Here is a 26029-nt window from a genome sequence, read left to right as displayed (position 1 = left end):
GTGACTGCTCTCCTTCTTGACATCTTATCCTTTACTACTGTCCTCATTTGTCTTCATTTCAAAAAATATTTCATGCATTCTAGTAGTTTGCCTCACAGCTCTCTAATGTGCTTCAATTTCCACATAAGTAAAACATGAGATACATACATATAACAACCACTTTTTTCCCCCTTAAAAGGGAGGTAGCCAAAAGACAAAGGGATAAAAACCACTCCCACCCATTCCATCTCTATCACACTCCACTCCCCTCCACCCTCTTATCTTGGCACCTCCTGGATGACAGGTTATCCCTGCATCTTCTCCACTGCCCTGAGTCAGAAGCAGTGAGATACATACATACATACACCAAGGCTTTTCCCCCTTACAAGGGAGGTAGCCAAAAAGGAAAAGGCATAAAATCATTCCCACCCATTCCATCCCTGAAGCAGTGAGATACTTTATCAAAACACATTCTCTAGGTTGAGGTACACACAGTCCACACCCATTCCATCCCTGAAGCAGTGAGATACTTTATCAAAACCATTCTCTAGGTTGAGGTACACACAGTCCACTCACCCCTCTCAGTCTCTCTTGCAGCGCATCAACTGCTCTCAAGTGAAATCTTAAGAGGTCAACACACATGACCTTCCAGATCTGAAGCCAAATTGACTGTCAGAATATTTCTTCAAGATATTTGGTCTATCGATCTTCACATAATTTCACTATTGTGTTGGTCAGTGATACTGGCCTAAAGTTTAGTGGTGCCTCTATACACCTTTGTGATTTGGTTCCACATTTGCCTTTTTCCATTCAAGTGGTACTACACATTCTTTCAATGAAGATGTACCAAGACTGAATCTTGTCTGCTAGTTGTTCCCTACATTCTTTAAATATCCAGTTTGAGTTCCCATCAGATCATGAAGCTTTCATCACATCAAATGAACCCATGAGCGAACACTTCCCTCACTTCTACATTTATATCTTCTAAACCTGAATTTTTGCTCCACTCACTTTCAACAAAAGGGAGGAACTGGGATCATGCTCTTTGTATTGTTCTTCTGCAAAGAACCTAAGCATCCTTTCATTAGTATGCATCTATATACAATGCAAAATAAAAAAAGGTAATGAAAAACAATTATGTATCAATTTTATTGAAAGTAATCTGCAGATATTAGTAAGTGAAATTTATCATTTCTGAAACATTATTGCATTAAATGGGCACATGAGCATCTACAAAGACATTAATCAGAAGCTTTAGACATTCAATTTGTTGTTTTCTTCAAAGACAAGCTAATTTATCATTCATTCAACAAGGTTGGCTGACTTCATCCTTCATGAGTGTATTCATATTATAAATGTGTTACTTTTGCCTGCATAAACATATTGCATTGTCCCTTACTGATGGAAAAAAACAAAGGTATTGTATTCATCCCAAACAAAATGTCTTTATCACATGTTTAAGGGTAGGTCCAGCAAAAGATTAAGGATGAAAACTGACAGAAGGAAAGTAAAGTTAAGGGAAGATATCTGGTGTGGGGTTGGCAAATGTGAATGGTGACCTATTTCTTTCCTTATTGCATGGATACAAAACTGAATAAGAGCTCTGTATAACAGTGCAATACTGTATATGTGCATCCTTTAAATTACATCAAAACCCATGGTCATATATAAAGAAGCAAGACACGAAAAATTCTGCACATCATGACATTGTGGTCCTGAGAAAGTGGACTAGTTTAGTCATTACATACAGAACTCCTTGTAATCTCCGTTTTCGTTTATCTCTGACAGTGGATTCAAATAGTATCATATCAATGTGATATTACACTTTATTATTCAGTTGATGAGTGATGGAGAAGATGAACAAAACGGCTGTAAACCAAAACTGATGGCCCTCAAGGTGTAAATGTCAGTACACAATGGAAGAATACAGAATATCAGGGACTGTATCATGAAAAAGACATTTAGTTCTATGGTTTAAATACTGGTGACACAATGTAAATGAGAACTGCATGTTGAATTTTGTCTTAAAGAGAAATGAAAATGTAGAGTAAGAGTGAGATAAAAAGGGTGTAGACAAAAAAATAAATAAATGACAAAATAATAATAATAATAAAATGAAGCCACGTGACTGGCTATACTGCCTAGCTAACATGCAAGGGGTCACAACATTCTTCAACAAATAATGCATTTTCTTGTACTTATAATTGTTTATCAATTGTCATCATACATAAAAAAAAATGCCAAGACTATAGTATCATCAATTATGAAAAATAATCCACATGAAGCTTAAACAATATCTGCAGCGGCAACAGCAAGTCCCAACACGAGACCTGTACCTAAAACAGTTTTTGCATGCATCTGATCTGCTTCAAACTTATATCGACAATCATACATAAGAGTTACATTTCACATGTAGATTCCTACAGCTTTACACAATTAATTACTTGACCAGGTTTGTGCGCAGAACACAAAACCCTCAAAGTTTGAAGGGCAGTACAGTATTAATTGACCTTCACCAAGGTAATATATATTACTTCTAAATCTTTTCAATATTCATTCTCTAAATTAAAAAGGGATCTCAGTCTTACAATGGTACCAACTGTAACTATCAAGTATGCTTGGGAACAAGTTCAATCAAAATATTCTTTGATATATTTTCATTTAGATATATATCTATGTATATATATTGTAACTGTCATAATCAAGAGGGATTTTGTCATATGACCATTTTCTTAGGCTAACTGGCAGCAACCACCAAAATTTATGGATTGATTATATGGAAGCACAAAATTCCATACAAGTCAATTAGCACAATGATAATAAAAATAGAAAGCATTCTCAGGGAAATGCATGTGGAAATGAAAAAAATATAAATAAATAAGAATAAAAAAAATCAAATGAAAAATTGACAAATAGATAAACAAAAATAACAATCCCTTACACAAGTCAACGAGAGCGTTTACTTGCACGTCCTTACACAAAGCAGGAGTGTATTAAACATACTTAAAATGGTAAAGCATGGGAAGCTGTGTTATGCAGTCAAAAATCATCTCCATTTTCAGTACTGGAGAAAGTGGCATTGGGGAAAAATAAAGTTGAATATTTCTTTGATCTCATGTAGATCCTGCCGAGTGTGTCAATAGGTGTCTCTTTAGATTACCTGATCTAGCGAAAGCTGCATCACAATGGGAGCATTTGTGGGGCTTTTCTCCCGTGTGGGTCAGGAGATGGGCCTTGAGGTGTCCCGATTGTGTAAAGGCTGCGTCGCACTGGGTGCACTTGTGAGGCCGTCCTCCAGTGTGAGTGAGTATGTGTTTCTTTAAGTTGCCCGAGTGTGTGAAGGCGGCATCGCAGTGGTCACATTTATGTGGTCTCTCCCCTGCATGTGCCAGGAGGTGCGTCTTCAGACTGCCCGAGGCAGCAAAGGCGGCTTCGCACTGGTCACATTTGTGAGGCCGCTCACCAGTATGAGTCAGCAAGTGCCGCCTCAGGTTGCCTGAAAGAGTAAAGGCTGCATTACAGTGTGGGCACTTGTGGGGTCGTTCCCCTGAGTGGGTTAGGAGATGAGTTCTGAGGTGCCCAGATTGGGTAAATGTAGCCTCGCACTGGCTACACTTATGCGGACGTTCTCCGGTGTGTGTCAGGTGATGCCGTCGAAGGTTTCCTGAGAGCGTGAAGCTTGCATCACACTCGGTGCACTTGTAGGGTCGTTCGGTAGTGTGAGTAAGCATGTGTGTCCGAAGTTCGTCGTACGACGGAAAAGTGGCGTTGCAGTGAGGGCACCAGTTATCTTCATAACCATCATCCATGCCATCAGACACAATCCCTAGGAGTGTGTGGTTGAAGAGCAGCTTCTCCCGAGATGCCTCACCAACCTGTAACTTAGGTTCGTATCAGCGACTTAAAATAAAAGGTAGCGTACCTAAAACTAAATTCAAATCAAACTGAAAGAAAATGAAAGAAAAATACATCCATTAAAGCTGATGTCCCAGTTTCCCTACAATGATCACAACAGCCCATGACAACAGTATCATGTGTTCAAACTGTCTACTGATGCCCATGTGATACCATTATCACCAACTGTCATGATCATTGACATATACATGGGACAGAAACTTTAGGTAATTGAAACTGTTACAAATATTTACTTAATTCATTTATCATTTCCTCAAGTTTCACCAAGTGGAAAATCCACAGCCCTGCAGTTACTAACAACAGTCCTCAGGCTCTTCCACAGATCACTCTGGGAAGAACCTTAGGATTATTGTTATTGTTATTGTCATTCCCTAGACTGGCCAAGCAGTTTCATCTCCCTGAGGAATGCCATGGTTGGAAAACTGCTTCCCCACATATCCCTTATAGAGTATATACTGTGTTGTTAGTGTGCATGACTGTACAATGCAGTCTTCCATAATGTGTTGTATAGTAGTGGGATAAGTGTTACATCCTGGACTATCTGTGATGCTGTCATCTAGCCTCTTCTGGTAACTTATAAGCGCTGGATGGTAGCCACATCACAGCTTGGCTAGGAGGACTCTGTCCTCTCGGAGGAGAGAGGATTCAGAGAAATGGATATCAGGGGGTCTGGCATGCAGCAATGTCTTGTCTTTGTTGATGGAGCAGTGCGCAATAGAAATATGGACATACCTCTGTAGGCTGGAGTCTGGTGGTTGTGGAGGAAGAGAAGAGAGTATTTGTGTGATACAGGTATTTGGATGTTTGTTTTGATGTTTTTTGGATTGTGTGAGTGTTCTGCCACATAGTGTAGTGAGTAGGCTGTGTTTGTGGAGGCTGCAACAAGTGCTTGTGTGCCTCATGTGACAAGGTGGTCCTTGACTTCAAGGATTTTTATTTCATGGTGTAAATGGTTAGCAGGTGTTGTATTTGTGCAGCCTATAATTGTATTGTCTTTAGAAATTCGTTCTGTATAGTCTATAGGCTGTTATGGTGTCTTAGTGAGATTAGGGGCCCATGCGGGCCTCTCATAATTTATCAGAGCGTACATATCGTATACTGTAGTGGTAGTTTTGTCCAAATATTGTTCATGCAGCTGATTTAAGCATGTTAAGTCTAGGTGAGCATTTTGTTTTTATATTTGTGATATGTTGTTTGAATGACATGTCACCAGTTGAAAGTGGATGAAGAAAGAGAGCAGTCATGGATTGTCAGCTCTCCACATGTGAAAAAGTATATGAAATACAGTTGACGTTGGCAGAGAGATCTTAGTCCCTGTCGAGAGGCCGAGTGTCATCCCCCCTCAGAGTTGCACCTCCTAATGAAGATGATGGAGTTGATGGATTTCGAAAACAAACAGCTTTGCTGTCCATCTTACATGACCACCACATACAAAGGTGGTCTCTCAAAAATGTAGTTATATATGTGTATGTATTTATACATACATATACCAAAGGCTTTTTCCCCCTTACAAGGGAGGTAGCCAAAAAACAAAGGCATAAAAACCACTCCCACCCATTCCATCCCCACATACTCCACTCCCATCCAACCCCTTCCCTCCCTCTTATCTTAGCTCCTCCTGGATGACAGGTCATCCCTGCATCTCGCCCACTACCCTGGGTCAGAAGTAGTGTCGCAAAACACAGCACATCCACATCCATGTATGTATGTATTTATACCAATGGCCCTTTCTCCCTTATAAATTGGGTGGGTGAGTCAAATCATATACCCAGTGTATACACATTGAAACATTTAATAAGCACACAATAAAGAAATTAAACCTATTCAACCACTACTCCCCACCTTGGCGATGAAGGGTTGCCCTGTCCCCACCCCACTGCATATGTTAATAGCAGTGCAGCAAGGCACAGCTCTTCCATATTATAATGCCGAAGCTGGTCTACTCCCACCTCTTCACCATATGGCAGCTTCCTTCCTCAACCTATCTATATACAATGGGCTTCTTTCCCCCTTATTAGGGGGGTAGCCAAGTCAAGGAATGCACACACTCCCACTCATTCCACTCCTGTAAACCACCTTTGTTTCCCTTTTATCTTAGCTCCTCATGGATGATGGGTCATCCCTATTTCCTGTCCACTAGCCAGGTCAGAAGCAATGCAGCAAGACATAGCACATCCACAGAAGGGCCATTTCGCTTACGCAATGACCCTCCTTCCACATCCCCACGTACGAAAAATGAAAAAAAAACGGGGCGAAATCCCTTTGGGTTATGTCGAGATATCATCCATGCACAACCCTCCTCATCCACTCAGAATAAACCATGGTGATACTTCAGGCCGCATGATCCTCTTATCCATGCACAATCTCCTCCATTCACTCTTTATCTATTGTAATCTCTTTTTCCCTGTTCAACAAACATGTGCATCCAAAGCCCCTTTCATCCCACCCATCTATTTCAATCTTGGTCTTCCTCTCACGTTCACCCCATTCACCTTTGCTTTCCATGTTATCCTTGCTAATCTTTCCTTGTTCATTCTTTCCATAAGCCCATACCACCGTAGCATTCACTGTTCTCTGTCCAATAGCTCCCTTCCCATCACCATTCTATTCCTCACCAACATTTATTTCATTCTATCAACTTTTGTAATATCTATCATATTTTTCCAACATTCAGGCTCTTCCCATGTCTACTTTATTCCAAGTTTCTGCTCCATAGAGCAACATGAGTACCTCCAGATGGAGGTAAGAGTATTGACAAATCTTTTAAAGATGGGCAGCAAGGAGATGATAATCTCTTACATCAATCTTGCAAAACCAACACTTGCAGGTATTTTTCATTGGTCCCTTACATATAGTAATTCCACTCTACTATTGTATTTCTGCTATTCTCACTTCAATCATTTTGTTCTCATCACGTATCTACATTATGTGAAGTTTCTTTCTGGCCTCTTACATACAATTTTCACCTACAACTCCACTGTACTTAGATTCAAATGTTTTCGTCACTTCCAAATTGATTAAAAAAAATTATCTTTAGCATTTTATTACTAGAAAAAGTTTCTGGTTAAAATAAAGAAGATTCTTTCTTCTCAAGTCATATGAAATTATTTTACATGCAAGGTTATCTGATAATTATGATCAAGTTCCCATCAATGATTATTGCCTCAGGTATCAAAAACTGGAGAGCTGTTGTCCTGAAGGCTGGCAATGGTCCTTGGGCCACCCCACTGCTTTCTATGAAAACAAATGTTGGACTGTTCTGTGTTATATTGATGTAGATTGCTAGTAGCAGCAGCAGCAGCAGTAGTTTTTGTTGTTGTTATTGTTGTTATTGTTTTTGTTTTTGTTGTTGTTGTTGGTAGTCAGGTTTCCACAAGTGAGAAAGTAAAGGAAAACTACAGAAAAATTTGGGGGACAAATCCAAAGACAAAGTGCCAACACCTTCAAGTGGACATAAGAGTGCTGATGGGTTTTGAAGGAACACATTACAACAGTGATTTTCTGTCTGTCTGTCTTGCAGGACCACTACTTGCAGATACCCACTGTTGGCCCCCTTTTGTTTTAAAGATATTTGCATCCCAAATTCTGTTGACAGTTACAATAAACTACGTATGTTTACCTGAGATATGGGTTTTCCTTTCTTGTTGCATTTTGGTACAGAAATGTTGCTGTCAACCTAAAAGTTAAAAAAATAATTAGATGGGATGCCTCTACAAAAATTGTAATTCCTTTATGCATAAGGAGTAAGAAATATTCCACTCATAAGCATACATAAACACTATGCAAAGTAATCTAATATATTAAAGCAATAATAACAATAATAATAATAATAATAATTATAATAATAACAATAACAACTGTTGCCACGAGTTTCACCAACTGTGAACCTCCCATAAACCTCTAGGATGAGACAATGAACTGTTGTTTGTGTTGTATTTAATGTGTTATGGGCTGAATTGGGTGCCACAAACCTGCTACAAGAGAGAACCAGAGTAGTGGATTAACTGATAGATTACTGTGGAACTTTCTATGTATAGTAGAAGTACAGTACAGTAAGTCCTCGTTATATAGTACATATGCATTACTGAAAACCTTACCGCAAATTGAAATTATCGTATACCGAACCCATTATAACATATAATAATAGGATATGGCAGACATACCTTCTCCCTGCTCTTTCCTCTTCAAAACACGAGCAGATACCATATCTGTGAATTTTTCTTACTGTAAATAGAATCGATCGAAGGTAGTAATCACCAAATAATGCAACTGTGAATTTACCAGATAAAGAATTACTGTATAAGGAGGACTCACTGTACTATACACAGTCACCAGGTGTCAGCTCTCTTTATGCAATAAGGTAGAGTAAATACAGTCAAGTTGATAGATCTTAAGGCCCAGTCTTGAGACAGTTTTGAGAGGATGTTGACAGGTTTTAAAGGTTTTAAAGACAGACATTAGGAACATCTATGATGTATGCCTTGCATAACTATAACACACAGGTATATGTCACTAGTCCCATCACTGAGGGGCAGGTAAATGGGCCATATAAAAGTTATTCATTTTTTTAAATTAAAATTGGTTTTAAAATATTTCACTTTTACCCTGAATAAATCCCTACCTCCACTTTACCAGAATTTTACTTACCAGTTGTAACATAATTCTTAATACATGAATAACTTTTATATGGCCCATTTACCCCAGTGATGGCCCTATTACCCCATCCTAAGGTAATCAATCAGTTTGTTGCCTCGGATCTCTTTTGCTGTAGACCGATGATAATAATAACAATTGTTGCGTCAAATTTCATTCACCTGATATCCACAGCCCCACAGCAGCTGGCAATGGTCCTCAGGCCCTCCCATTGATGTCTAAATACCTTTACAAAATAACTTCCTTTACAACATCAATGCCTCACCTAGTACCTCCCAGAACCCAATAAAAAGCTTCCCACATAGAGTGAAAGAGACTTGGAACAAATTAGACAACGAAACAGTGTGTGCAAACACTATTCAAGATTTTAAGAAAAAACTTGATGCTGAGAGATACAAAGACGGGTCACCACGAGCATAGCTCTCTTCCCGTATAATACAACTAGGTAAATACAACTAGGTAAATAAACAAGTGATAAAGTCACTGGCCCACACAGTACTTCCCAGAACCTGACAAGAAGCTGACACAGGTGACAGGTTCCATAAGAGTTTTTTATAGAGTTAAGTGGGTATTTCATAGCAGGATGTGCTCCCAAAAGCAGTGTGCTTAAAAAATGAGAAATTTTCATTTTTGGGGCGCAGTTACAGAGGTTTGGGAAAGAAATTTTCAAGAAAAAAAATATATTAAAAAACAAAACAAAAACAAAAAAACAAGGAATTAAAAGAATGGGAAGATTACAAAAAGGAAAAGCACAAACTACTGGAGAGAAGGGGAGGGGAATCTCCAAAAAGAGTTGTGGAAGATATCGACTCTCCTTCAATGAAAAAATGTACGAGATAAACAAAATACAGTAAACCATTTTAACTTCTTATATCTGGTCCTCACAAGGTCATTTCATGCCCCCTCCCTCCAGGAGACACTGCAGGCCAAGCACCACTGGCATAGCCAGGGCAGCAGAGCCACCGCTTGCCTCTGGGAAAAAATGTAGGACTACTGTTTGTGTTGTTTTAGTGTGGGACTGTTTCTACATTACCAGCTTGCAGTATTTAAAGACATGTAGCAGTCAGTGGTCATCAACTCTCCTCTTTGTAAAAAGGTTGGAATACAGCCAAAGTTAAAGAGAGATTTTGGGTTCAGTCTGGAGATTGAGCAACAGCCACTCAGGGCTGCACCTCTAAATGGAAATAAGGGTGTTGACAAGTTTTAAAAACAGATAGCAGGTAGACAATTCTCTTTGATATCCATCTCACAGGACCACAACTTGCAGCAACCCAATATTAGTCCCACATTATTAGATACAGGCTATAATTTGAATAAATTAATATTACCACTGTATTTTATCAATTACTTGTAAATAAATTGACATTAACATTGTAATTCATAAATGAACAGTAACTTTATATTCTATGTTATTTGTCTTTTAATGTCTTGCTGCATTGTCTATGGTACAGGCTGTGTGACAGAGTACAGGGATGACCTTTCATCCATGAGGTGCTCAGATGGGAGGGGCAAAGAATGGGTGTTTGGCTAGGTGTGGGATACATCTAAGAGAGGTGTCGCAATGGGAGAGTAGGGACTGAACAAATTTCTTATGTTTCTGAATTAGGTGTGCTTTGACTCGACAACTCCCCCTTACACAGAAAAGAAGGCCTTTGGTATGTAAACACATGCACACATACATACATGCATGCACACAAGTATAAAATGGCATTTAGTAATAATGCAGGTTTACACAATTCACCACTGAACTGCTGTTTACCTCTACACCTTCAAATATACTTCAATTTCCATGATAGTTGATGATGAGGTAACTTTTCTAAAGGGTTTTTTAGATTTAAGTGTATATATTCCTCCCGCCCCTCCCTCTCTTGCAATACATCAACTGCTCTTGAGTAAAAATTAACAGGTTCAAAACACGATCTTCCAAGTACTAAAATGAAATGACTGTCCAACAGAATGTTCAACTCAAGGTCCCATCTATCTTTCACAATTCCGCTATCATGCTAGTCAAGGACATCAGTCTATGGCTCGATGGCTTCTTCCATACTTCTTCCTTTATGTATTGGTACAACACAAGAGAGCCTGTGTGGAGCAGTGGGTAACATTCCTGCCTCAGAACGCAGAAGGTCTGGGCTCAATCCTTGTTAAGTACAAAGCATTTTCTTGGCTTTCCATCCCCTCTCCATACTGGTGGACATCAGAGGAGTGGTAGATCAATGTAACATATACTAGCACCTATATCAGTATGGTCTAACTCAGGGGTTCTCAACCTGGGGTTCACAAACCCTAATGGGTTCTTGGGATGGTTTCCAGGGGTACCTAGATGACCAGCAAATGATTACTTAAACATTCAATCTGCAGAGAGAGGACATTGTACATTGTTTTTTATGTTAATGCTTAACTGATGAATAAAGTCATTACATTTTGAACCATCTGACGTCCATTGTGGTACCATTGTATATTTAATTCTATCTATATACTGAGAGCTATTTTACCCTTATAAGGTTAATAGCCAAGCCAGAGGCATGTACCTCTTCCCACCTGTTTCCCTCCCTTCCACCCCTCCCATCTCCGCTCCTCATCGATGACAGGCCATCCCTGTATCCACCAACTGCCCTGGGTCATGCAATGCAGCAAGAAACAGAACATCTACAGCACAGCCACTTCACTTAATCAATGACAACCCCCTCTCTGTCCCCTCATGCAAATAAAGAAAAGACAGGGAAATCCCTTTGGGCTGTGTCAAAAAACCTTTCACACATAAGCACCCCTTACCCCCATCCCTCCCTTTCTTACATAACAGTATCATCCATATACAGTCAATCTCCACTCATCCCTATCACCTGCCTTCTCCCTTCCTTGCTCAACAGACATTCCCCTTTTGCTCAGTTCCCCCCTTCACCCCATCTCATCCTCAGTCGTCCCCTTATATTCACTTCCTCCACCTCTGCCTTCCATATTTCTTTTACTAATCTTTCATCACTCATTCTTTCCATGTGTCCAAACCAAGCACATCAAGTATACTTAATTGGTCTTAATACATTACCGTTCTGAGTCGGGTTAATGGGGGTACAGGTCAATGGTCTGATGACCCACAGGGTACGTAACGGGGAAAAAGGTTGAGAACCCCTGCTCTAGCTGATCACACTAATTTCAGACTTTACCCCTTCACTCCGGGCCAAAATCTCGCAGGCAGGATTAGCTGCCAGACGTGCGATGTTGCATCATAATACTCGCATTATAAAAAATAAAGTCACCGCTGTATTGCTCGTTCTCTCTTTCACCTGTCAATTTTGATAACCATAGAAAATATGATGAAGCCAGTTTACAGAGTATGGGGGTCACACAGGTACAACTACAATAAATATAATCAAGACGCCGACATCGGCATCCTCGCATACCCACTTGCTCATCATGTTGCCTACGTAGGCATCACCATATGGAAGGGGTTAATTTACAACCACAGCTATTCTAGCATACCAAAAATTCACATCCACTTCTTACCATACATACAACCTTACCAGGCTAGATTAAGTCACTATGCTGTAAGTACAGAGGCTGTATCATCCTTCAAAGGATAGGCCAATCCTACAACGGACCATTAAGGCTGAGCTACACATACAACATGAGTTCTTTTCCAATTCCTGACTTTTCTTCCTTTCTTTTGTTTAGACTTTGTGTCTATATCACCAACTAGCAGGATGAGGGAAATAATCGCCAATTGTCTTTATATAATTTTTCATTTATTTACTTTTGTTTATATATATATATATATATATATATATATATATATATATATATATATATATATATATATATATATATATATATATATATATATATTTTTTTTTTCTTCTTTTTCTTTTTTTTTTCCTTTCTTTTTTTTTTTTTAAAGAAGAATGAAAAAAAAATGGAGGAAGTGCAGTTTTAATAAATAGCAATCCTCGTATTGGTCTGAAGACTGAGTACCAGAGCACCTCCAGATGGAGGTGTGGGTGTTGATGGGATTTTAAAGTGACTTTTGGGAAGGAACTTTGGCACGTGTGTGCACGGACACACGCACACATGCACATACTGTGCACACACACACACACACACTACAACCTATACACAATATCTGCAGAACAAGTTGAAAGTGATACTTACACTGATACTAAACTTTGGTATAGCAACATTCATATGATTAGTGTCGCATTCTTGCTTGATACGCATTGCTTCCTTACACTTGAAGCAATTGCAGTCTCCCCCTTCTCTGTGTACTTCCTCATTTGGTAAATACATCTGCAAATGGCAAATAATTCATTCAACTTAACCTCCTAAACTATAACCTTTGATATGGTAAAACATAAACATACTCTTACAACCAAAAAATTAAGCACACTTGGAAACTGAGAGAATATCTGGTATATTCATTGTGAGAGTTAAGATACTTTCATATTGATGCTGCATGCAAGCAGCCTGATTGATAAGGCAGTTTAAGTTGACCTAGGTCATGAAGCTGGAGTTATTTCTAGGCTTCAAATGATCATTCAACACTGTAAACCATAATAACAAGTGTTGACTCTAACTGGGAACCCACAGTCCCACAGTGGATGGCAACAATCATCAAGCCCTACCATAGATCTCTCAGGGTAGAAATTATCAGTGTTTCCTGGGTTTTGAATATGGGCAGCAAGGGGACGATTTTCCCTGATGTCTGTCTAACAGAACCACCACCAGTATGGACATGTTACTGGTCCTCATAATTAACCATAAATCAATGCAAGCTCAAAACTACAAATGTATGCAGAAACTTTGTTTTTTCACATCTCTGCTATTAAAAATAGCACATGTTTATGGATGTAAAAAACAATGTTTATAATATCAGATTTGGTGTTTTGCCTACTTTTTCCATAATCTTTGCAAATGATATACAACAAAATAAGGAAATAACCTAAATGCCAAAACTGACAGTCTTTTGATTGTAATTCCTACTGTATCTAATGGAGCCAACCTATTTACACCATTTCATTTAACCCTAAATATGAGTTTCCAACAAAAATTCATATACAGGGCTACACAATTTTAATAGACAATCTTGTTTAGGTCAACATAAGATTCAAGGCAACATGAGGAAGACCTCATTTTGTTTTGAAAACAGACAAGCTGCTTGAACAGCAAGTATCTTGCAGACCTATCTCTCTTCATGATCATTATCATATCCCTAGAATTTTCTACAAATGCACTTGATTCCAAATCCCACTCTTTTTGTTTAATTTCCCAAACCCAAATCCACTAACATGCAATTACTATTTCTTCTCTTTTTACTACCAATCTATCCACAACAGTTGAGATCATGCACTTGTTTCCTTGTCTTTTCATCACTAATTCCACTCTGAACCACAGATAACAATGTCACATCAGTTAGCCATGTAGTCCCTCCATCATAGTGGCAACTAAACCAATAGGTTGGTGTCCAGGCAGTGACCAGCTCCAACAAAAGCCATTTGCAATGACCTAAGATTATGTAAAGCTAGCCAAGAAAACATCCTCAGTTATGATGAATATGAGGAAGAAACCCTACAATAGTTTTTCACATAGGCCTACTAATGCTACAGGGTAGAGGTCCCAGTGAAATTGCACCACAGGCAAACACGCACTAAAATGATGTACATCTGGAGGCCAAGAACTATTGAGGATCTTAGAAGAATTCTATAGGTAGGCACTTGGAGCATCACCCTCTCCACGAACGATAGGATACCTGTGTTGGTGGGTGAGCCGAGACGTCTAGTTGTGGGGGCGGTGGCACTCTCCAAGATGTATCGCCTGGGTATAGGTGTGACCAGTGTTGAGAGTTATACCTATCACTGCTCTGGCCTTGCCAATGGGAAGCTCCTGGCGGGGGTTGCCAATGTGAAGCACCTGGCGGGTGTTGCCATTGCCACATTGAGCTCCATAGCTCACCTGATAGGAGGTAAATCCGATTGATGAATGTTTCACACAAAGATGAACCACATTTTGAGCCATATCTCTTTCACTGCAGAGTAAACTCCAACTATGGTGAGTGATCCCATGGAAAAAAAATTCTTAAGTTGAATATGATTTGCTCATGGGGAATTTCCCTGAAGTGATATCTTCGTTGTACAACCTCAATTCCTTCAAAAATATAAATACAGCTAGTGATAAGGTTTGTACTGCTCCACATAACTATGGAACTGTCAATTAAAAAAATAATAATAAAAACCTGTTGGTGGGCAATTTTCAGCTGAAGCATTCAGAAGTAATGAATTGTTTACGATGAACCAAGAATGGTATAGAGAAAAAGTGGATATGCTGAAGCTCCACCTTATCGAGACCCACTTTAGTTCTATGAATCTAAACTTGAATGATCTCCATGGTGATACTACTGTGCATGAATATAAGGTTGAAAATCTCAAACCAATATATGGTACTGAGCACCCAAAAGTTTTAAAGATGTTGTGAACATCTTCGAGCAGCCAAATCTGACTGAAGCTGAAGAGTGGCGGGTAAATGCCTCAGCCAAATTTGAGAAGCATTTTTGGAGTGACATCTCTTCCTGGGAAGAGTTGTACAGCAGAGGTGGCACACATATGGATCTTGCACTTATGCTGATGTGATGTCACAGAGCTCAGTTATAAACAAGCCTGGAGAATTTAGTAATAGCCAGTGAGGAGGATTTGATAACAGCCATTGTAGATGAGGCAGACTACAACTACATCACAATGCCTGGAATGCATTTCATATCTCTTTGCTGATACATAAATATTCAAATTAACTTTTAAGCTACAGTGAAGGATATGGCAACATTCTTAAGACAAGATGAATATGGGCACGATATTTCAAGCAGTTGATGGCAAACCCACATGAATTTAAAACACATGTCTCCTATTTCAGTGTGATCCTGTCATCTTTAAACTGAGGTAAAGGTAAAGAAGAAGGTGAGGGACTTATGCCAGGAGGTACATACTGGCGGACAAAATGATCACTTTTACCCTTTGTGCTTGGACTGTTGGGGCAGGTAACAATCAATGATGACAACTGGAGAGAAGTGCATGATTTAAATCCACAACTGTGTTAATGTGAAACCAACATGCTTCCAATCACACCCTTATCAAAATAAATATGGTGGAAGTACAAGTCCTGCATATTATCTGTGGAGTGACTGTAGCTATGCAATGGACATTTATCCTTCCTCTCTTAGAGTAAAATTAAATTCAACAGGTTCTGAAATGCTTTGAACCAGTCTGACCACAATCTCTTGTTTATGAGAATTTATAATTCACTTGTCCTCACAGTGAAATATACATGCTTCAAGGGTCAGACGTAAAAGTTACCTAATGGCGGATGATTACAGGTTTATAATCCTGACAAGAGCATATGGTTGAGCAAATACCTATGTTTGAGGACTAAGATTTTGTGTTTGCAAGGGTCTCTATTACTATGGCTTGAATGTGAAAACTCGACCCTCACCATAAGCTTGATGGCATATGAACATGAGAAATGGACCCTTGTCAAAGTACTGAAAGAATGCATAAATAGCACAAAGGCTTGAATAACGGAACACCACTAGAATGATTATGTGTCAAACAATAAACCATGGATCAACATGAGAACTGGATTCTCGTCATAGCCTTGAAGGCATGCATAAGTAGCACAAAGACTTGAATAATGGAACATAAATGGAATTAGTGTCACACAAGAAAATACATGTTAAAAATGTGATGAAACAAGGAGATTGTCTGACCCCTGAACATCACAAGTGACTTGCCAACCATTCACTCTACCTTGTGACAATTACCAACTCCAAATAAGATTACTCTAGATAAGTGGTTGGATAAACCACGAGAAGGTGCCCACATGGGATGTTATAGTCAAATAAACTATGCTTAGACACACTGGAGATGGCTTGGAGACCTATCTATGAGTTTGTCATGAATAATTCCCAAAATGAATACAAGTGTTATGGTTATGCACAGTTATATAATTTATTCATGGGTCATGCAGTAGCTCAGTGGATACCGCGTCAAACTCATATGCAGGAGGTCATGAGTTTGATTCCCGGGACCCGGTGCATGCTTCATGCATTGGTTCCCAACAGCCCTGGCCAGGCAGGAAGGCAACCCACACATCGGCTTAAAAAAACCCAGTGGCTTGCTGAAACTTACCAGGGGTTTCTCACTTTCAACTTCATGGGAGTGAGATGGTGAGTTTGAGAGTATATAATTTATTCCCATAAACTAACTAATATTACATATACAATGAACAGTTTAGTATATCTGATTGGGAGAGAAAAGCAAGTGTCCTTCTCAGCAATCAAGACTTGGTTCTCTACTTTTTCACTTGACTCTTCCATAATGCCATACTATCTTCTTCAAAAGGACTCGGTTTTCTCTTCTAGACATTTCAAACATTCTTGATCTACTTTCCATCAATAAAAACTGCGAAATTTGTATTTCTGCTATAACTAGAACTATTATAATGAGATTAAGCATTTTATTCCACCTTAAAAACTGCCTAACATTATTCTAGCTAGTGACCCAACATTGGAGGATTTATTTATCCATGTATGGTGTTTCTATCTCACATTTAAGTAAGTTTGCTCACTTTGTGTCTCTAGGCAAGATAGAGTTTAAAGCTTTTCATCTTGTAAATTTATTTTCTCGTTGATATCTTCAACTGCTCCTTGTCTACCTGAATTCTGCTTATTTTTTCTATTGTTATTTACATGATCATACCTCCCTCACAAGTGTCCCCCCTCATGTAGACACCAGCCTCCTGAAACATATCCATAATCACATTGCTCAATGCTCCATCAACAAACTGAGAGACAACACAATACTGCATGCCAGACCCCCTGATATCCATCCCTCTGAATCCTCTCCCCTGAGAGGACATAATCCACCAGGGCCAGATTGCAATGCCACCACCATCCAGCCCTTCTAAGCTATCAGAGGCTGAATCACAAGATCACAGATAACCCCATACAATACAACACATTATGGAAGATGCATTGTACACAATCATGCATGCCAACAACACAATATGCTCTCTATAAGGGATTTGTGGGAAAACCCCATTGGAGAAATTGCATTACTCAGGGAGACAGGACTGCTTGGCCAGACAGTCTTGGGAATGGCAACAATACACAACTTTCAGAAATATTTATCTTTTCTAGATAACCATCATCTGCAACTCAACCTATATATTTTTTTTCACTTTTAATATGAATCTTTTAAACTCTTCCCCTTGATATTTTCCTACTTGTTTATGACTCTCAGGCACACTTTCCTTAAACTAGCACCTGACTTCCAAATAGTATGTTCATCTTATTTTTCTAAAAGCAGTTTTCTACAGATATTTATTCATTTTATCTATTTCATAATCATATATATATATTTCTTAGGGGGGAGGGGCTTTTTTTGGCCTTTCTGACACTTTTAAGTGCTGAAAAAGTGTTAAACCTCAAATCACTTAAACAATAAAGAACAAAATGTGAAACAGATTCCCATCCAATTATATATAAATCTAAAAAATACAGAACACATCAAGATGATCTTTAAACAGAGCCATGGTGTTTATTAGAATTTTTTATGGTAGGGTTATGAACATCTGAAATAAGCTCCCATCATCATTTGAAGGTAATTATTTAATTCCAGTAATTAATCTAACCTATTTTCTTTATTCACTTTCAAGATATTTTTTCCAATTAAATTATCTTCAATAAATTGTTTACAACTAAAGAGAACATCATTTCTTAAATCATTGAAACTGATATGTCATTGTTCTAGGCATGCTAATTTTGTTATTCTTTGTGGGATTAGAGTATAACCAAGACATGCCTTACCATATACAAGGGTTATTGACATTCTTCCCCACTCCATCTCTATGATGGATCACAGTAAGTAGGCATACTGGATGACAAAACTGGCATGCTCTCAATCAAGTGACATCAATTCTATCTTAAAAATTCCACATATCTAAGGCCCTCTCCCCCCTTATATGGGAGGTAGCCTGCCAAGGCACACACCCACACGCACAAATTCCACTCCCATCCAACTCATTTTTCCCTCTCAGCTTATGTATGCCCAAGGTAGCCATTACCATCATCAAACTGACATTAACAGGACTGGACAGACAACACAAACATGGCATCTCAAATATATTGTCCAACCTCCACTCAGTTGTGTATTTGCTTTTAGCAAGGTTCTTTGTTATTAATTTCCGCCATGAAAAACATAATACGTTGACGTATTCTAATTTACCAAATTAATATTAAATTTTGTATGGATATATTGCATTGTTGTGCACTTCCTTCATAATACGAATGTTTCTTTGGAAAAATTAATCTCTTAACAGCAAAAGGCAAAACTGATTACCATATGAAAGAACATGCAAGTAACAATCTTATTAATTTACAAATTCAATAATAATATCATTCCCAATGATTTTTAACATAAAGTAATTCCCTTAGAAAATACAGGCCTCTTTAAAGTAAATAAGAAAAAAATAGAACACATTCATCCATAACTACAGTTACCTCTAACCTTTATCGAATCTTTAAAAATAAGAAGCGTCAGATTTTTAGAAGTAAATCACCTTTAAGAAATGTTCTTTTTAGAATGTGTAAGCTTTATTATATATTCCCAAAAGGTTTTTTCTTTCTGGCTAATGGAAATTTCTTATTTCAGATGTTCTGGACAGAAAGTACCTTTAAATAAGTACCCAATTCAGAATTTCAGAAACATCCTTAAGTTCCAGACATTATGAATGAATCAAGGGTAAAAATTGTATTATGAAGTTCTAATTTTACCAAACAACCTTTCATTATAGCTCTTCTAACCTCTTCCAAGAGTCTATTAGTTTAAACTATTATTACTTATCTTTAGATCACAAAGAACGTCTTTTAAATGTGTGTTAATCATTTCCATACAAGTATTCATCTCGGTAGCACCTTGGACAGTGAAAGTTTAGTACTGTATGCAAACCAATACAAAATTTTGTCATAAATTTCATCAGCATTATTGTTAAGCTTAAAGTAGCATCTTGTGGTCTTGTCTACCTAAGAAGCAAACCAAGAATAAAGCCTTGGTATTGAGCTTTGCCCACTCGCATATACTCTGAATCGAATCCTCACTCCAGAACTCTCAGACGTTCTGTTACTGCAAAGGCACGTACAAGAACCTTTGTGTTAGTGTTTACTTGCATGCATTGCCACAAATCACAGCAACATTAATCTCACCGGTTATTTCCCGACGAAGATGTGTAAGATGCCTTGTCGTTGGCCACGTCTTCTGTCTACTCTTCTTTCTGCCTCTTTTATCAATTAAATTTTTATATCTCGTCCTACAATCACCCTGAAGCATCGAGAACCTGCCGGGCTACGTAAAATAAGGAACCATGTGTGCTTTTGATCAATACATAGTATTGTTATTATTCAATATCACAACTTTACTCGGCGATTTAACTACAACGCTCTGTCGTTTGTTTACCATAGAGACGCCATAGACTCTGCCCCCTGGGTCGTGGTCCTGACACTACTCTACCGCCATATTTGAATTATCTGCTGGTTTCCGTTACCAACAAATAAGTTCTTATATGTTTTTGTTCCATAGAATGAATTAATTTTCGTATAGTGTAAGGTAGGTATGTTTGAGTGACCTATAAATGGCAATAAACATGGATGTATACTTTAGATTCACTGTATAATGACCCAAAAATCCCAACCTCAACGAATGTCTTTGTCCTTAGTAGCAGTGGTTGAACATACCTCTTGATCTGTTTAGAAATATTAGAACTTCATTGATACACAAGGTATTATTTTACAAATACACGGCAAAATAATGTTTAGAACTATATTATAACTTGTTCCGTTTAAAAACAATAGAACTTCACTGATATACAAGGTATTATTTTACAAATACACAGCAAAAGAATGTTTAGAACTTGTTTAATACATCAGGTATTCCTTTTCAAGTGCACAACCAAAGAAGATTTGGTTTGGTACTAAAAATAAGCAGACCAGTCTTACTAAATCAATCTCGTTTGGCAAAAAAAGAAGTGTATTTTTTCTTCTACGAAAATGAATTTGAAAATACCTTTGACTACAAAGAATTACTATCTTTATAATCTTATATGACTGTTGACCCCTAATAATGACTTGTCAATCTATCTCAAGAACAAGATAGATCAAAACACAGATACATAACGCAGCGAACTTAGCTAATTTCCTGCATATTGCCATTAAACAAATACCCAGGCGAGGATCCGGGGGGGGGGGGGGCTGAGGGGGCCGAAGCCCCCCAAATTTGTTCTTCCATGAATCATTGTAAGGATGTCATTTAATCGATTTCGTACTTTCTGATGTTTTGCCAGGTCCGGGGGTTAAATAAACTGACAGCATGTGTGCGGTATTTGGGCGGAATTGTGCTGTGTTTGGCATTTGTTTAATTCCATTTATCTGTTTTGTGCTGCGCGTGTTGTAGGATTACCAGGGACCAGGGTTGTGTCGAGTTGCTGAAAAGAGATAGAAAGGAGATATACCACGTTCGTTGGCCATTTAACATACCTGTATTGTCACCTATATGATTGTTTTGTGTTGTTGAAGCAATCAATCAAGAAGTATCATCTGCAAACAGTAAGTATTCAGGAATACCACAGGCTTTATAGATATTGTTAATGTTGATGTTCGTGTGAGATCCCATGAACAATGCGGTGTGTTATTAATGTAATTTAGATACTTTTATTAACAGGTTCTGAAGTTCATACACGTTTTTGTTTGTATTTCTGTTTTTTAAAGCTACTTTTATTTTTTATTACTTCCATGAGTCCATGTGCACTAACACTACACACGGATCCTGCAATCATTTCTCTCTATGCGAGAGTATACGCGTGCCAGTGCCTTATCACTGACTAGCACAAGCGTGTAACAATATAAAACGAATATCCATTCTGTTATATATGTCTAAAACACAGAGAAATCTGAAAAAAAAAACATTATTAAGTTAAGTATACCTCAGACTTCTGATATATCAGACTACTCAGAGGAAGGAATTCAGGTTAGCCTCCCCCAAATTTTTATCCTGGATCCGCCACTGCAAATACCCATGCATTATGCATACACATACACATTACAAAGGATTACAAAGGCGGAGCATGCCGACAGGAGACCTTTTGGTCCATATCTAGGTCGGATGCGAAAAAAAAATCGTAAATTAATCAATAAAAACTATAATAATGTAAATAACAAATAAAATACATAAATAAATGCATAGGTATAGTTAGATAATAAACAAACAGGTACATAGTAAATAATAATGAATTGACATATAACTAATAATAAATGAAAATCAAAACAGACAAATGATAACAAAAACAAATATGAAATAAATTATAATCATTACAGCATCTTGCTTAGGTGTTTATCTAAATGATTTTTAAAGCTTTGAACTGAACTACATTGCACTACCTGTGCAGGAAGTTTATTCCATTCATTAACTACACGGTTGGCGAAGTTGTTTCTACCTACTTCCAAAATGAATCTATTTCCGGACAGTTTGAGACCATTGTTTCTTGTCCGATTCTCATTCAATGTGAAAATTTTGTCACTTTTGATGTTGTCAATTCCCTTTAGAATTTTAAAGACCTGTATCAAGTCACCTCTGAGTCTACGCTTTTTTAAGGAAAACAGATTCATATGTTTTAGTCGATTTTCGTATGATTTATTTTTGATATTTGGAATCAGTTTTGTGGCACATTGACAAAATGTCAATTGAGACATAACCAACTAACCACAAACGCGCGAGTGGTGTTTCACTTCATGTAGCGAGAGAGGCGTAGAATAAATTAATGAAGAACTTGATCTACCTTAAATTGGAACATGAAGCAAATGTGTAGTACTTCACACTTAAAACAGACAGATAAGTGACACTAAGAAAACACAAGGAGCAACAACCAAAACTGTTCCCAGCCGCCTAGTAGACCGATTGCCAAAAAAGTCATAAAAATGGTTGGACAATTTTGACCTAATAGAAAAGTGGCAATAGGTCATGGGCAAGAACTGAAAGGCCAAAACCTCTGAAATATATAAATCTAGCTTTTCATGCAGAGGTGTAAATTTTTTAACCTAAACAATTAAACAATACAACAGCACACACGCATAAATATGTATATGAACATATGTGACAGGCACCTAGAGAGGTTTCAGGCAGTCGTTGTATCTTTGTATTTCTTCTTACTCCCGATGACCGGTGGAGCGGTTACTGACTCACCGTACAGGAAGATTTTGGACAAGCGGTTGTTCTCCATACTGGTGACGTGTCTTGGCCAACGTGACTGGGTCTTCAACAGGATGGTCCCAATGCTGGAATTGTTACCCCAGAACGCCCACATGAAGAATCGTCACCCCCATGAGATCCCACCTGAAGAATTGTCACCCCAGCACGCCGAATATCAACACTGGAATAAAGATCAGGTTAGGTTGAATGAGGGATATTGTCATCAGCTTATACAACCAAAGAATCGTTAACCCAGGATGGCCCACATGAAGAATTGTCATTCTGTCGAAGTCTGGAGTGATGTGACTCGTTTCAGCACTTCAAAGAGACTCCACACACACACACACACACACACACACACACACACACACACACACACACACACACACACACACACACACACACACACACACACACACACACAAATTTGCATACAGACATAAACACATATACGCAGACGCGCGTGCGCGCACACACACATGCATGAATGCATACATATAAAAACTTGCATGCATACACAAACTTAGACAAAAGTACACAAATGCGTACACGCACACATGCATGCATACATACACACACAGACTGGCACGTTCACATACATCAACACATACATACTCACGCGCGCACACACACACACACAAACATACAAGTAAATGCATACATATATATATATACATACACATACATACAAAGAGACAGCCACACTAAACCGCTACATACATACATAAATTCATATGGATACATACATGGGACACATTGATATACACATGCATGCATACATATACGCATATATAAACACACACAAACGCATACATGCATACATACATGCACATATATACTTACATAAATGTATATATATATACATACATATATGCATATACTTATACACAGATACACATACAGACGCACATAAAATGCACATACGCGCGCACACAGACACACATACGTACACATGTACAATTACAGACACGTACGCACGCACACCGACAAAACGAGATGACCGATTGGGTCAGGCTGGCGTACCAGTTGGGGTCAAGCGGAGATCCTTCTTCGGGCGTCGAGACGCGGAGGAGACTTTGAACGGTGTTTGCGGCATCCCCCTCACTATTGGGAAGGAGAGGACTCGGCTACAGTTGTCGGCGATTCTTGAGGAAGGACACTTGGCTCCGCAGGAGAAGCTCCATCCCCTGGAGGAGGTCCTTCGTGAGGAACCTCCTCCTCCTCCTCCTCCTCCTCCTCCAGGGGTAGCGAGTGGAGGAGGAAGTGTCCAAGAATCGCCGGGAGCTTCTGCCGAGCCTTGTCCTGCTGCAAACACCGCTCAAAGCCTTCGGAGAGCGTCTCTACTCTCTCTCTCTCTCTCTCTCTCTCTCTCTCTCTCTCTCTCTCTCTCTCTCTCTCTCTCTCTCTCTCTCTCTCTCTCTCTTTCTTTCTTTCTCTTTCTTTCTTTATTTCTCCCTCTCCCTGTCTCTCTCTCTCTCTCTCTCTCTCTCTCTCTCTCTCTCTCTCTCTCTCTCTCTCTCTCTCTCTCTCTCTCTCTCTCTCTCTCTCTCTCTCTCTCTCTCTCTCACACACACACACACGCACGCAGGCAAGCAAAGAAATACAAAATACTGGAAAAGCGGCCAAGGAAAAGACTGGCGATAAAATGGGAAAGGAAATACTAGCAAAAGCAATGGAGGAAAAGGGTCTAGGTATCATAATCAAATGCGATCTGTCACATGAGGAACACACAAAGGAAATAGCAAAAGGGACCTGCAACTTGTTGAGAAATATAAGAGTGACATTTCAATCAATGTATTAGGACAAGATTAAGAAAGACATTGGAAGCTTGATACGCAGCAGTGATGTGGTCACCATACTTAGAGAAAGATTTAAGAAAAATAGAGAGAATGTAAGAATTGGTAAAGACTGAGGAAATTGGGACTTCCAACCTTGGAAGAAGGAAGAGAGAAATGGGAGACATCTTTATGATAATTATCTAAACTGGAAACAGGTTTAGAGAAAGCGGACAGAAAAGAATTACTGATGCAAGAAGAAAGATCAACAAGAGGTAATAATCAGTAAATAAATGATGTCGAGAAGTATAACTTTCCACATAGAAATGTAGACTTGTGGAATAAGTTAGATGAAAATATAACCCAAGTCAACACTATGAAAGAATTCAAGACTAGCTTTGACAAATGGAGGAGCATGCCGACAGGAGACGTTTTGGTCCATAACTAGGTCGGATGCGAAAAATTTATGATAATGATAAATAGATAAGAAATAAAACACTATAACAGCATAAATAATAATAAACAAAATAAATAAATGCATTGATATAGTTAAGTAATAAACAAATAGGAAAATAGTAAATAATGATAAATTGACAGATAAATAATAATAAATGAAAATCAGGCGAACTAGAATAAACTACTTCTTCGACATGATTGCGTCGAAGAGGTGCCGTCACGAATGTCGTACAAGAGAGGCAATAAAATGAAGGATAAGAATTAAAGTATTCAGATTTTTTTTTTTTTTTAACAGAAATTAGCTTTCGATCATAAAAGAACGCTACGTCAATCTGGTCATAGGGATGTTATTCGAGTCTCTAAAATAGTGACTGTCAAAAATTAACGTCGTCATTGTCCCCCCATGCGAGGAGAGAGATGGATATGAGGCTCCGGAGTAGGAGATGGGGGCAAGGGGGGCGGGGGGGAAGAAGCGGACTGACGAAGGAGATCGAGACTGCTGGGAGAGGAAGGCGGGTTGGGGGTATTTTTTTTTTTTTGGGGGGGGGGGAGTGGAATGTCACTCCCACGGGCTTTGTTTGAGCCCATGCGGTAGTGTTTATGGAAGACATACCTTGCAGAGAGGAAGCGGGAAGGTTGTAGCTAGTCAGAGGAGCATGACAGTGGAAAAGAGAGGCTACAGCTGTTACAGCGGCGGCGGACGCTCTAGTAGCTGACGGAGCTCATAGGGGCTTTGGAAGCGGCTCATAAGACCTTCAGGGGGAGCCAGGGGAGGTGTTAAGAAAGTGTGCATGGCAGGGGCGGGAGGAGGAGGGGCTTTAGTCACGTGATGTGGTGAAATCGCGCCAAAAAAGGGCCGAGAGGTTCCGAGACTGAACAGGGTTGACGTGGCGCAAGTGCAAGTTCTGGTGGACCAGGTGGAAGAAGACTCGAGGAGTCTCCGGGAGCTTCCGGGAGCCTCTGGGACCCGAAGAGATG

General features: G+C 38.9%; 1 protein-coding gene across 3 annotated transcripts; it reads right to left on the bottom strand.

The window, feature by feature from the left end:
• Positions 1–1114: 1114 nt before the first annotated feature.
• Positions 1115–20050, bottom strand: LOC143038394 (uncharacterized). 3 transcript variants are annotated; one of them, XM_076207502.1, is made up of 5 exons: positions 19787–20050; positions 14288–14490; positions 12694–12828; positions 7514–7570; positions 1115–3860 (listed from the first exon to the last, which is right to left on the bottom strand). In XM_076207502.1, exons 1-5 carry the CDS (start codon positions 19908–19910, stop codon positions 3093–3095), a joined length of 1287 nt encoding a protein of 428 aa, XP_076063617.1. In that variant the 5' UTR covers positions 19911–20050; the 3' UTR covers positions 1115–3092. The 3 variants fall into 3 exon arrangements, with proteins under 3 accessions (XP_076063617.1, XP_076063618.1, XP_076063619.1); XM_076207503.1 differs by having other exon boundaries at positions 1115–3854; XM_076207504.1 differs by lacking the exon at positions 7514–7570.
• Positions 20051–26029: the final 5979 nt, after the last annotated feature.

The sequence above is a fragment of the Oratosquilla oratoria genome, chromosome 24 (genome assembly GCF_046742065.1).
Source record: "Oratosquilla oratoria isolate Oo_2021 chromosome 24, ASM4674206v1, whole genome shotgun sequence".
NCBI lineage: Eukaryota > Metazoa > Arthropoda > Malacostraca > Stomatopoda > Squillidae > Oratosquilla > Oratosquilla oratoria.
Note: the sequence above shows the minus strand (reverse complement) of the source record. Positions and strands in the feature narration are given on the sequence as shown.

Coding starts and splice junctions, on each gene's coding strand:
- LOC143038394 (XM_076207502.1), bottom strand. CDS start 19,910: ATGCTTCAGGGTGATTGTAGGACGAGATATAAAAATTTAATTGATAAA. Junction 14,491..19,786: donor TCTTCGTCGGGAAATAACCG/GTGAGATTAATG, acceptor ACCTCCTATCAG/GTGAGCTATGGAGCTCAATG. Junction 7,571..12,693: donor TACCAAAGTTTAGTATCAGT/GTAAGTATCACT, acceptor TTTAACTTTTAG/GTTGACAGCAACATTTCTGT.